Source organism: Tasmannia lanceolata, unplaced genomic scaffold, assembly GCF_043159265.1.
Source record: "Tasmannia lanceolata isolate RefF3 unplaced genomic scaffold, GAP_Taslan_0.1 ptg000015l, whole genome shotgun sequence".
NCBI lineage: Eukaryota > Viridiplantae > Streptophyta > Magnoliopsida > Canellales > Winteraceae > Tasmannia > Tasmannia lanceolata.
In genome coordinates this window covers 18,162,392-18,175,227 of record NW_027518692.1, presented here as the reverse complement: position 1 = coordinate 18,175,227, position 12,836 = coordinate 18,162,392, and the positions used below count along the sequence as shown (strand labels likewise).

General features: G+C 38.2%; 1 protein-coding gene across 2 annotated transcripts in view; it reads right to left on the bottom strand.

Annotated features, from left to right (window-relative positions):
• Nucleotides 1-12,836, bottom strand: part of LOC143893076 (protein EMSY-LIKE 3-like) — a 42,855-nt gene that overhangs the window by 22,428 nt on the left and 7,591 nt on the right. For both annotated transcript variants that reach the window (XM_077398026.1, XM_077398024.1), the window contains exons 2-3: nucleotides 4,043-4,248; nucleotides 3,842-3,951 (exon numbers count right to left, since the gene is read on the bottom strand). In XM_077398026.1, coding sequence (XP_077254141.1) covers nucleotides 3,842-3,951; nucleotides 4,043-4,248 — 316 coding nt within the window. The remainder of the gene's footprint in view (nucleotides 1-3,841; nucleotides 3,952-4,042; nucleotides 4,249-12,836) is intronic.

The window sequence follows — 12,836 nt, the reverse complement described above, 5'->3', positions numbered from 1 at the left end:
TGGGGGTTATCAGTTATGGTTATTTCTATGATGTTCTAAGAAGTGATTTTTCAATTCTGTTTTATCAATAAAAAAAGTGATTTGTCAATTCTGTTTCGATCACAACTAGGGGTGAGTTGGGACAGTTCTCTTTTAAAGCTGTCATATGTGAGAGTCAAATATTATTTTGCTCTTATTTTTAAGAATTCTAGCGTCACCAGGTATGAGGGTTGGTTAGTATAAAGTTTTTGTCTCTTGCCACTTTCAATGTTTAGTAGTTTGCTGATGCAGCACAAAACCCTTGATCCTTCAAATATGGATTGAAGACACTTAGGGTCTCGATGGCTCCGATTATCCTCATTTATGACAATTGTAGTAAATCTTGGTACTGTAAAATGGAGCATTTTTCTCCGTATTTTTTTTATTTTTTTAATACTACAAACTGGCATTATAGCCATAGCATATACAGGTTACATGGTTCACGATCATTCAAGAACTTTCACAGCATGGTAGTCATCAATTTCCTTTTGATTTCTTTTGTTTGGTTTCTAATTCTATTAATTTGATCCTGGTTGGGTGAATATCCAATGAAATGAGCAGATTGTGCAAAGTTAGCTCATCATTTACATTGATTCCACTATCTATATTTCTATCTCTACTTCTCACAATCTTGACTCTTGAGGTGTGCCTCCTCTATGTTATCATTACTTCTTTATATATTTATGCATGCCCAGATGTCCTATTATCAATCTTCTTATTTATAATATTAGTCATTAGTGGTTTATAAAATCCTTGAAAAATATTATACTAATTGATAGATAAAATTTTCAGGTTGTTTATTAATCCAGATTCACTCCTCAAAATTATAAGTTGAATCATGGGCAAACCAAAAACTATCGATGCATTCTTCAAAAAAAAGAATGTTAATGATTCAGAAGTCAGCACACCTTCTCCATTAAATTCTGACATGTCAAATGTTGAGCAACGTCCTTCTAAGTTACCAAGAACCCATCTTGAAGAGGTTGATACCACTTCCTTAGAACGTGATCCAGGATTGCGTCATCAAATGTGGGAATATCCTGTTAATCAAAGAGATGAAATTCGTCGTGCATATCTTATTGCTGGAACATATCAATATCAACTTTCAGAGTATCCTCTTTCTGGAGCAGAGAATCATCTTCGCCGATTTCAATCTTCTTGGTTCAAAAAATTTTGTTGGTTAGAATACTCCCCTTCAAAGGATGCTGCATTTTGTCTTCCATGCTATCTTTTTTGTAAGGAACCAACAGGACGCCCGGGATTAGGCGCGTTTACAAGTGAAGGGTTTCGAAATTGGAAAAAAGTGAATGATGGATTGAATTGTGCATTTTTAGGTCATGTTGGAAAAGACCATAATTCACCACATAAAATTGCTGAGAAGGCTTGTCATGATCTATTGAATCAATCGCAGCATATTGAAAAGCTGATAGAAAAACAAACATCACAAGAGATTGAGAATAACCGGTTGCGACTCAAGACTTCCATAGACACCGTTCGTTGGTTAACATTTCAAGCATGTGCTTTTAGAGGTCATGATGAGAGCTTAAGTTCAAAAAATCGAGGTAATTTTATTGAAATGATAAAGATTTTGGCAGATTATAATGAAAAAGTTTCCGGGGTTGTCTTAGAAAATGCTCCAAAGAATGCCAAATACACATCGCCTAAAATTCAAAAGGAAATATTGCATATTTTCTCAAGTAAAGTGCGTAGTGCAATTCGTGAAGAAATTGGGGATGAAAAATTTTGCATTATTGTTGATGAAGCTCGAGATGAGTCTATGAGAGAGCAAATGGTTCTTATTTTGAGATTTGTTGATAATGATGGTTTTATTAGAGAACGATTTTTTGATCTAGTGCATGTTAGAGATACTACTGCATTGACTCTTAAAAAGGAGATATGTGATGTTCTCTCTCGTCACAGTCTCAACATTCAAAACATTCGAGGTCAAGGATATGATGGTGCTAGTAATATGCGTGGTGAGTGGAATGGTTTAAAAGCCTTATTTCTTAAAGATTGCCCGTATGCATATTATGTGCATTGCCTAGCTCACCAATTACAATTAGCATTGGTTGGAGCATCCAGAGAAGTAATGTCTATTCATCATTTTTTCTCAAAGTTGTCTTCCATTGTTAATATTATCGGTGCCTCTTGCAAACGTCATGATGAATTGCAGTCTAACCAAGCGGATGATATTGCATATTTGATTTCTATCGATGAGATTGAGTCTGGTAGAGGGGCTAATCAAATCGGCACTTTGCAACGAGCTAGGGATACTCGATGAGGCTCCCATTATAGATCTATTTGCATCTTACTAAAGATGTTTTCTGCTACTTGCACAGTGCTTATAAATATCATTAATGGAGGAGGAGCCACTTCTTCTCAACGTGGTAATGCAGATACCGCTTATGATGTGATGACATCTTTTGAATTTGTTTTTTTATTACATTTGATGAAAGAAATCATGGGAATCACTGATGTTCTCTGCCATGCTTTGCAAAATCGTTCGCAAGACATTTTGAATGCTCTGCACTTAGTCTCAACTACAAAATTACTCATTCAAAAGTTGAGGGAAGATGGCTGGAATAGTTTACTCGAGAATGCGAAATTATTTTGCGAAAGACGTGGGATTGAGATTCCTGATATGAGTGCCCCTTACACAGCAGGTCGTGGTCGGTCACGTGAATCACAGGATCCCATTACGATGGAGCACCATTATCGGGTTGACACATTTAATGCTGCAATAGACTCTCAATTGCAAGAGCTAAATAGCAGATTCAATGAGCAAGCAACAGAGGTCCTTATTCTTAGTTCTGCTCTTGATCCTAAGGAGGCTTATAAATCTTTTAAAATTGAAGATATTCGTAATCTTGTGGAGAAATTTTATCCTCAAGATTTCTCAGAGCACGAAAAAATGCATTTGAGATTTCAACTGCAGCATTATGAGCTTGATATACTTCAGCATCCAGATTTTCAAAATATTTCCACAATTTCTGAACTTTGCCAGAGATTAAGTGCAACAGGAAAGTCAGCGATCTATTATCTGATTGATAGATTGATACGTCTTGTGTTGACTCTTCCGGTTTCAACTGCAACTACAGAACGTGCATTTTCAGCTATGAAGCTTGTTAAAACAAGACTTCGTAACAAGATGGAAGATGAATTTCTTGCAGATTGCTTGGTGGTCTACATCGAAAAAGAAATCGCTGAGAGTTTCAGTACAGATATGATCGTAGATGAATTTTATGATATGAAAAGTCGACGGGCACAACTTAAATAGAAAGATTTAGGTTTACTTTTTTTGTTTTCTTTTGTCGGCTTCAATCAAAGTTGGCTAACACGTTCGCATATTCATGGAGTTTAGCATACTCTTCGTGTATTGAAAGTCCTATCATAGTTTTAATTCATTAGTTTAAATTTATTGTTTAACTTTTTTATTCTATGAAAGTGTGTGTGTGTGTGTATCATGCATTTTTTTTACAACTAGTCCGGCCCCCCCAGGTGTAAATTCCTGGTTCCGCCCCTGGCTGTTGGAGAAGGCATTATTTAATCTTTTAAACTTTAGTTTAAAATTCCCCTTCACGTGTGGCCCCTCTTTCTAGGGCTGGACTACACGAGGCGCATGTGGCCCCTCTTTTTTTATGTTGGCCATTACATGTGGACTTTTAATATCAAGGAGGTTTAAACCCAGGCCAATGGCTCTGATACCATGTGAAACAACCAATTACTCCAAAAGCTTAAGCTGTTGGAGATATATTTAATCTTTTAAACTTTAACATAATGGATCAAAGAGAGAAAAAATATGTTTTATGTCACAACATCAAACCTTATTCGACGAAGGACGTCATCTGCCTTAACCCTGCTGAGAAGATCTCTGTGTTCTTCATCAGATACTCTCAACTCCTTCCTAAGTTCAGTTATCAAACCTTCCTTTTCCTGAAGAAAATATATTTCAGAGAGGCTGTTTGAGATATCCATCAGAAAATGCCAAGAATTTAGGCAGTGGAAATGTGCAAATGATGCATACCCAAGAAAGGGAATCTGATTGAGCTTTAAAGGCCCGCAGAACTGAACTGTATGCTTCTTGCTCAAGCCGGTGGATCTGAGTCTCCATATCGCTATGCATCCTAGAAAATGGGAGGGCACCAACAACTGCAGTTCTTCCATTCCCGGTGATGTGGCTTCCTCTTGTAACTCTGTTTTGATGTGATGGGGGAAGATCATCATCTGTTCCTGGAATCAATTTGGAAAGGAAAACATCATAATAAAACCATTAGAAAGAGGTCGTCAACCAACCTATAATTTTCTGATAATCGCAGATTAATGGTAATTTTATTTTTCAAGAATGTGGATGATTCAATTGAAAGCACTTAGTAAGCCATAACCAGTGTCAAAAGTTTCCCAGGTTCAGGATAAGTGAGCTGATCAGCCCCGTGAACGGAAAGAGAAAGGACACCAAACACACATCATGTACATGACATCAACATTCAATGCAATATAGTTGCACTAATGCATAATACCAGTGATTCAGGATTTAATATTCAAACAGTAAAACTAGATGTGAATATATTAAACAATGTACTAATATTGTGAGAGAATCAAAATAAGTGCAAAACAACAACTAATTTTATATGTACACCAAAATTGGAAATGCAGAAAAGATGGTTTAGATGCACCATTGTGCACAATTTCTTGTACATTTTCGACAATTTTACAGCATCACATTGAAAAGTGCTAACATCAATTTGAACAGATTACAAGTACAAAAATAAATTGTTCATTTCAAAAAAAAAAGTAAAAAACAGATTTTAAAAAAAAAATTAAAAAGCAGATGAAAAGACAGGGTCGGACCCTCAAATGATATGACAATAAAATAATAAGTTAAAAACTTATTAAAGTAGTAAGTGTCACATGAATAAAATGGTACCAATAAGTTTTCAGTTTTCACATTAATTTTAGGGAAATGATAAATGCGCCCCTTTTCATTACTTGGGACACCCAGCTACAGTGTATCTATGACTGCAAAGGGGCTTATGTACTTCACATTTGAAGGAATGAAGTGACCTGATTGCCACGTACAATGCAGCTGGGTGTCCCGAGTGATGGAAAGGGGCGCATTTATCATTTCCCTAATTTTATTAGGGAAGAAACATTTCTTCGTGAACCCAAACCAAACCGATTCATGTTTGGTTCAGTGGGCTTTTGCAGGTCCCATTGAGGTTGCCGATTCGAATAAGGTAGAAGTCTGTGTTGTCCTCCAAGGGTTGAGACTCGTGGCGGAAGAAAATTTGGATATGGTAGTAGTTGAAGGGGACTCCCTTAATGCAATTCGATGATTGAGGGGGTCTCATATTTGCCACTGGCGATTTGCCTCTTTCTTTGATGAAATCCAAGACCTCGTCGAATCCTCGTCAATTTACTACATTCACGTTAGAAGATCCGCCAACGGGGATGCAGACAAATTAGCTAGGCAGGGCGTTTTTTTTTAGGCTCTAGAGCAATATGATTTCCTCCCTCCTTAATATTCTGTTGGTTCTCTTTTTTATCTTTCTTGTTTTTCTTGTTTTTGCTTCTGTGCTTTGTTGTACTGGACCATCTCGGTCTTTCAATCAATGACGCTTCCAACCATTCAAAAAACCAACAAAAACAAAGAAACAGAAAGTATTCACATTAAATTGACCATAATAAGAATTGCAGTCATAATTGCACAGCATAATAGCTGTTCACTCAGAAAAATTGTTTCCTTTTTTATGTATAGCGACAAGAGGGTTAGGATTTGGTGCACATCCGGGGAATTCAGTGTCAAGTCGTTTTACTAACGGCTCACACCTTACACGGGATCTTTGCAGGCGGCCAAAGTTAGGATCATTCCAGCTCGTCCTAGGGTATCTGAGTTGGACGGCAATTCTGGATAAGATTCTCACCGTCAATCATCTTAGGAGTAAGAACATGTTGATTGTGGATCATTGCGCTCTTTGCTAGAGGCAGGAGGGACAGTTGATCATCTCCTTCTGCATTGTAAAATGCTCCGCTGGTTTGGAGCAGGATCCTCCAAAGATTTGAAATTCAATGGGTGTTTCCCGCTCATTTACCGGATGTTGTAAATAGTTGGGGTCTTTCCCCTTGGCGAAAAAAAGGTAAGTTACTCAGGAAGATTTCTCCGTTGGCTACAATCAGGTCGTTAAGGAAGAAAAGAAATGCTCGAGTAAGGGGGCCGAAAAAAGCCCTCATCACACTTCCACTATGGCAATCGCATTGAATATTTCTTCGGCTAGATCTCTCCCTCGTTTTAAGTTTGTTTCAGCTCATGATCTACGGTATGGCTGGGGGGAGGTGTGCCTTAGTAGTGAGTATGTTAAGCAGGGCGGCCCCCAACGGGCTCCACCGTCCCCAGGTTTTTTCAAGATGAATTTTGAAGGATCAAGCTTCGGTAACCCAGGACTATTTGGGGTTGGTGGTCTCCTTAGAGACGAGGCGGGCGCCACGTGGTGGGCTTTCTCAAGCCCCATCGGTTTTGCGGATTCTAATTATGCGGAAATCAGGGCAGTTTTGCAGGGCTTCAGGCTATCAGAGTGCATTGACTTGGATAAGCTTATTGTGGAGGGAGACTCTCTTAACGTCATCGGGTGGCTGAAAGGAAATAAGTCCGTCATCGGGTGGCTGAAAGGAAATAAGTCAGTCCCCCTGGAGGCTTGCGAGTTGAATGGATGAAATCAGGGATCGTATTGGAGGGGTGAACGTGATTTTCCAGCACCAAGAACACAAACAGGGCAGAGAAAAGTCTTTGGCATCTGCCTGCAAAGAGATTTAGAGAAATTAATTTTTTTATTTTTATTTTTGATAGGTAAGCAGGGATCGAACCCCCGACCTCAGGGTGAAAGAACAGTCTTTACCAACTGAGCTAGAGGCTCAACCCCGATTTAGAGACATTAATGCTCCACAACAATAGAATTTTGGGCAGGAAATCCACATCTAGCAATAAGTTATTAGACTTGACAACTCATTTGGATGTACAAGTATATACATCACCAGGAGAGTGCATTAATCATTTCAAATGTGCCTCTTGGATTAGTTGTTTTAAATTACATTCTTAGTGAACATATAGGTCTTAATTTGTCTTTTTAGAGTTCATGGCTGTTGGTTTTTTATCAAACTTAATGAGACTTGCTAGTCAAATAATATGTTTAATCGTCACAAGCTCCTTCAAAACCTGCATTTAGTACTGTTTTGAGAATCTCATACCACAGGCAATAGTGAAGCTCAATATTAGCCCTCCCAGCTAAATTAATGTCCTGTGATTCTCTTTCTTTTGATTCAAATCAGTTATGCTTAATTCTGGTAATCCCTAATTCCCTTGAAATCTTCAAAGTAGAGACATTTTTATCTGATAACGCAGTCGACCCCATGGTTAATTGTTGCCACACTGCCTCAAGTGTAATCTGTTGATTACACTGCCTCAAGTGTATAGATTGTTTGTTCAGCAGAATCGGACATAGGCATTCAAAGTAAGAAGCAATGGGATCATGTCACAAATTTTGGCATATGTTCCTAAATTCACGACAATTACAAACACAGTGGATCTTTCTGGAAGCTAAGCAAGTGCCACTTTTAAAAGAACTACAGGAATGCCCAGGACCTAACAAATTAAAATGGCCAGTATTCTCTAAAGAAGCTATGAAAATGCCCTTGACATGCATATAGACAAAGTTGGCTACTGGTGTAAATCATAGTTGCAAGCATGGATTTAAATTTCTGTTTCGGTCCCTACCGAAACAAAAAAAAAGATCAAATTTCAGAATTTCGGCCGAAATTTTTACAATTCGGTCAAAATGACCAGATTTCGGATCCAACTGAAATCCGAAATATTTCGAACGAAGTTTAAAACAATGGTTGTAAGCATCTTTCACTCCATGACAAGTTCTGTGACAATCTCAAATTGCAAATTAGAAGAACAGCTAAATTATGTATACATAATTGTAAGAATAAACGATAGGGGCAACAAAATAAAGTGCGTCCTATATTATTAACATCTCCTACAGGACATCTTTCCATTACATGATAAGTTTATAAACAAGCACCGCTAAGAAAATAAAAGTGTTCAACAAGAAAAACTAAATAATTACACCTAATTGTCACAAGGCCGAACAAAAAGTGGATGCAACATTATAAGACACTGTTTAAAAACTCCCTGAAACATTGAGTCACCCAAGTCAACTCAGTTCTGGCCTTACTGGGCCAATAAAAACTACTTTAACACACTCAAGTCAATAAAAAACAAAAGGAATATTTCAATTGTTAATGAATTATAGGCAAATTATTCTAAATTAATCAAAAATGAAATTTCAATATATCAAAAAGGGGTGAAGGAATGGAAAGAGAGAAATGGAGGCCTGGTTTGAACACCAGGTACAATAACAAATTTGACACCTGAGGATGGTATTTCATGAGGTGTTTTCATGCACACCCATATATTAATAGGTGGTGGAGATCTCGACCAGTTGAATGATTAGTATTCGAATCAATCCATCGGCAAATCGCTACGGATTTTTTTGCTGCAACTCTCGCTATGTGGAGGTAATGACGGACAGGAAGGCCGCCCCCTCTGCGCAGAACAAATATGGGCCGGGTTTGACATATTTCAATATTTTTCCTTTTCGAGCTGATAGTCTCCATGCGGAAAAATGTTCTTCACATCTAGTTGTTCTACGGGCCATTTCTTGCAACCGTCTCATTTGGCCACGATCATCTTCCTGCAGAGCCGGTCTAAAGGCCGTATATCCGGAATGAAGATAAATACATCAAAACAAGTCAGAACTCTCAATTGGGCTTGGGTTTTCATTTCATTGGCCAGTGATTGTTGAGAATGAGATGGATGCCATATACAAAAAATGATTTGGGAATTGGGACCAATTCACATCATAATCCCTGAAGCTCTCATAAGTTTCTATTAATATATGAATTTTTCATGAATTATGAATCCCAAAAAAAAATTCTTCACATAAAACGTACATGCAAAAATCCCTGCAACTGCCTTTTGGAGATTTGGTGCCAACACACCCACACACCCAAACACACACACAAAAAAAAAACCACCCACGCACAAAATGTCTTGAAGCTTAATGTTGTTAGTTGCTCTCTCGGCAACCCATGCAAGGCTAGCAGGCTTACTACTTTAGTGTCATATCATTGGGTAAAAATATTGGTGATGGCATATGGAGATTAGCTAAGTACAATAACGATGTTAGATTAGAGATATGATTAGAGACATGACCATTTCTTTTGTTCTCGTCCCTAAGAATGCTAATGATTTGGCATACCGTTTGGCCAAATCAGGTGGACTTAGAGTCTTTGTATTATGAGCCATAGTTTCAAAATGCAAATGCAGGTCAAAATGCGGGCAAGGAAAATCCTAGTTGACCAGTGCAACCTAGTACGTAGTTGACGAGGCCTAGTACGGAGTTGAGTTGACATACAATTCCTTTGATAATGGCACTCCTCTTGTTATTTTGTAGTTTTCTAATATTAGGATCATTCGATCATGGTGATCGCACACCCATAGTTTTAGAACTCCCCCGTGTCATCGTGGACTCCCCCCGAGTTGACTCGATTTTACCAACCTTGGCCGTGATCCTCGTTTTATCGTCGTTTTTCATGTTTTGCCCTAGAGAATCCACACAAAAAACTCCTGTGACTCTCCCGGTGATACAGCACCGTGAGAAATTTTGAGAAAAGGGGAGAAATAGACGAAAGGGGATAGAATTAGAAGAGGAGATGAAGAGAAGAAAGGGAAGAATAGACGAAGAGATGAAGAAGAATAGGAGAAGAAGAGAATAGAAGAAGAAGCATAGGAGGAAATTAGAGGGGAGAATCTCAATTCAATTCAATAATCATCAAAGTTACAACATAAGTTGTAAAGAGGCCTATATATAGGCAAATAAACAACCTAAAAGATAGAAACCTACTAAAATAAGAATTCCTAAAAATAACATGGAAAATAAAATCCTAGACACTACTAACATGGAAATAAAAATACTAGAAACTAAATAATGCGGAAATAAATCCTAATATCTGCATCACCCGGGATTATGACCGCATCAATCGAGTACTCAACCATTTTGTGCCGAGTCGACAAGGATTTTCTTCAGCCGTGTTCCGCGCCGCATCTGTGTTTTTAAACACTGCTCACACCATTTTGACAACCTTATGATGTCGTTCGAATCGACGAATCCAATCACGTAAAAAGGTAAAAGTGGTGGGAAATAAGCGTCTTTTAGTTGGAAAATGCTAAAAATGTCATTTGGGTGGTCCTTCGTAAAAGACACTTATTGGAACCAACTTCTACCTCATTTACGTGATTGGATCCATTGATCTGAACGACAGCCATAAGACTGGCTAAATGGAGGTGAGATCGCCATGATTGGATGATCCTAGCCCCTTTATCCATCACATGGTTTTAAATTTCTCTGAAATGACATCCTTCCTTGATCCATCACAAGGTTTTAAATTTCACCGAAATGACATCCTCGCCAAAACGAAATCTACATGATTTCTTTTTACGTCATCATTTCCCCAAAATTTTGACCGAAATTGTCGGAATGACAAAAAATGGAAAGATGTTATTATTTGCATTTCATTTCATTTCATTAATGTAGAGAATGATATTTGGCAAGCAAACATTACTGAATTGCATAGCAAACTAGTTGTATCTTATACATAAGATGTGAGATCGGCATGGGACCAATAATGCCACATAACTCTATGCGGTATTGACATTGGATTGGGATCCTTAGAGGGGAGACAGATCCTTGTAATCTCTTATACTTAATTACATTGTACTTCTTTATTGATTTTATTGTTCCAAACATAGTTGTCAAACTAGTACGAGTCAACTCGTATGAGTCGTACAAGTCAACTCGCGAGTCGAGTCGCATAGTTGACTCGCCTCTGTTGAAGACTCGTTTGAGTCGAGTCACAAGTCGTCCGAGTCGAGTCACAAGTCGTCTGTTAAATTAATAAAAGGTAATGAAAAAAATAAGATTGATGATGGTTATGCGATTGAGTTCTTTGATGTTAAGATAATTGGTGAACGACAGGATAAACAAATTCATAGGCCTCTTCATGCGACAACTCTTCTTTTTTTTAATGCTAACAGATTTCATTACAGAAAAGGGGAAGATTGAGGAAGTCCGCCCGGAAGGTACATAGAAAAATGCAAAAACAAACAATCCATATAAAACAGCCCACCAATACTGGGAAAACCAATCACGGGGGCAAGAAATCAAACAAATCTAAATCCTGCTTATGAACTCCATCCCTAGCAAGCTTGTCAGCAATTCCATTTACAGATCTCTGCACATGCACAAAAACGGAGGAGCCTGCTAATTTGTCCTTTATCTAGTCAAAAAAATGCGCAAATCTCCAAGGAGGGACCAAGGAGCCCTAAAGCCACCTAATGAAGTTAAGAGAGTCTCCTTCCACAAAAGTTAGGTTCATTCTTACCTTGTCCAAAAGCATAAGTCCTCGATGCACCGCCCTCACCTCAGCTTCACTAGCATCAGCTGATCCAATAAGACCAGAGAAGGCCCATAAAACCTCCCCTGACGAATCCCTTAAAACACCTCCAATACCAACGGGCCCCGGATTGCCAAAGCTAGAACCATCGAAATTTAACTTCAAAAGCCCAACGGGAGGAGGTTGCCAATGTTGTACAACCAAAGGACGGATTTCCTTGCTATTACAAATCACTCTCCATCCCTCCCACAACTCAAAGGCCGAGACAAAGCAGAATAGAGGGAGTGACTTTGCCAAAGAAATAGTTAGAACTAATACTTTAATGAATAGCCAGCAGGGTGATTTGGCTACCCCTTCAAAAACTATGTCATTTATTTCTTTCCATAATACCCACAAGGTAGCCAACAAAGATAACGACCACAGCACCCTTCCCTTTTTCCTCCATGGAACCAACAACCAACCTTCGAATAAATCTTGAAGGCTAGAAGGGAAGACCCAATCAATACCAAACCTGGAAAATAAACCGCCCCATACCTCCCTAGCGACTCTGCAATGTATGAAGATATGATCCACAGATTCTCCTGCCTCGATGCACAGGGCACAGTGATTAACAATTAACATTTTTCTCTCCCTGAGAAAGTCCATTGTCTGAATTCAGCCATGAAGTACTGCCCAACTGAAAGTGCATACCCTTGGAGGTGCTTGGATCTTCCATACTTTTCCTTCAATTGGAGGTGCGGGACAAGGAACCAGTTTATTATAAAAAGACTTAACCGTAAAAACCCCAGTAGAATTTCAGATCCACACTCTTTTATCAATCCCAGAATAGCTAATGTAAGTATTGATAGATTTTGAATCATTAATGATTAGTTTATTATGATGAGGGCCTTGACTTTGGAGATTATTAAGTTCTCCTTTTTCATTTTATTTTTTTGGAATTTAGATGGTTTGAATTTTACTTGTTTTGATGGTTGAAATCTTGGAAGCTGGAACATAGAACTTAATTATTTTTGTGCATACAAGTTACAAGCATATAGTTATTTGAGATTTTATAAGATGAGTGGACGTGCGCATACACTTGCGGGGCATCCACCCTTGATATTTGATCCAACAGCAGCCCGCTTTTTCAACTTTTTAAGAGGCTAACAGATCAAATATCAAGGGTGGATGCCCCGTAAGTGTACGTGCACGCCCACTCATCATATAAATTCTCATAGTTATTTACATTTTTGGCTTAGTGCTTTATTTATGTGCTATTGGGTTATATTTTTTACATGCTTCATCTTTTGATATATAATTATAATTTTTTA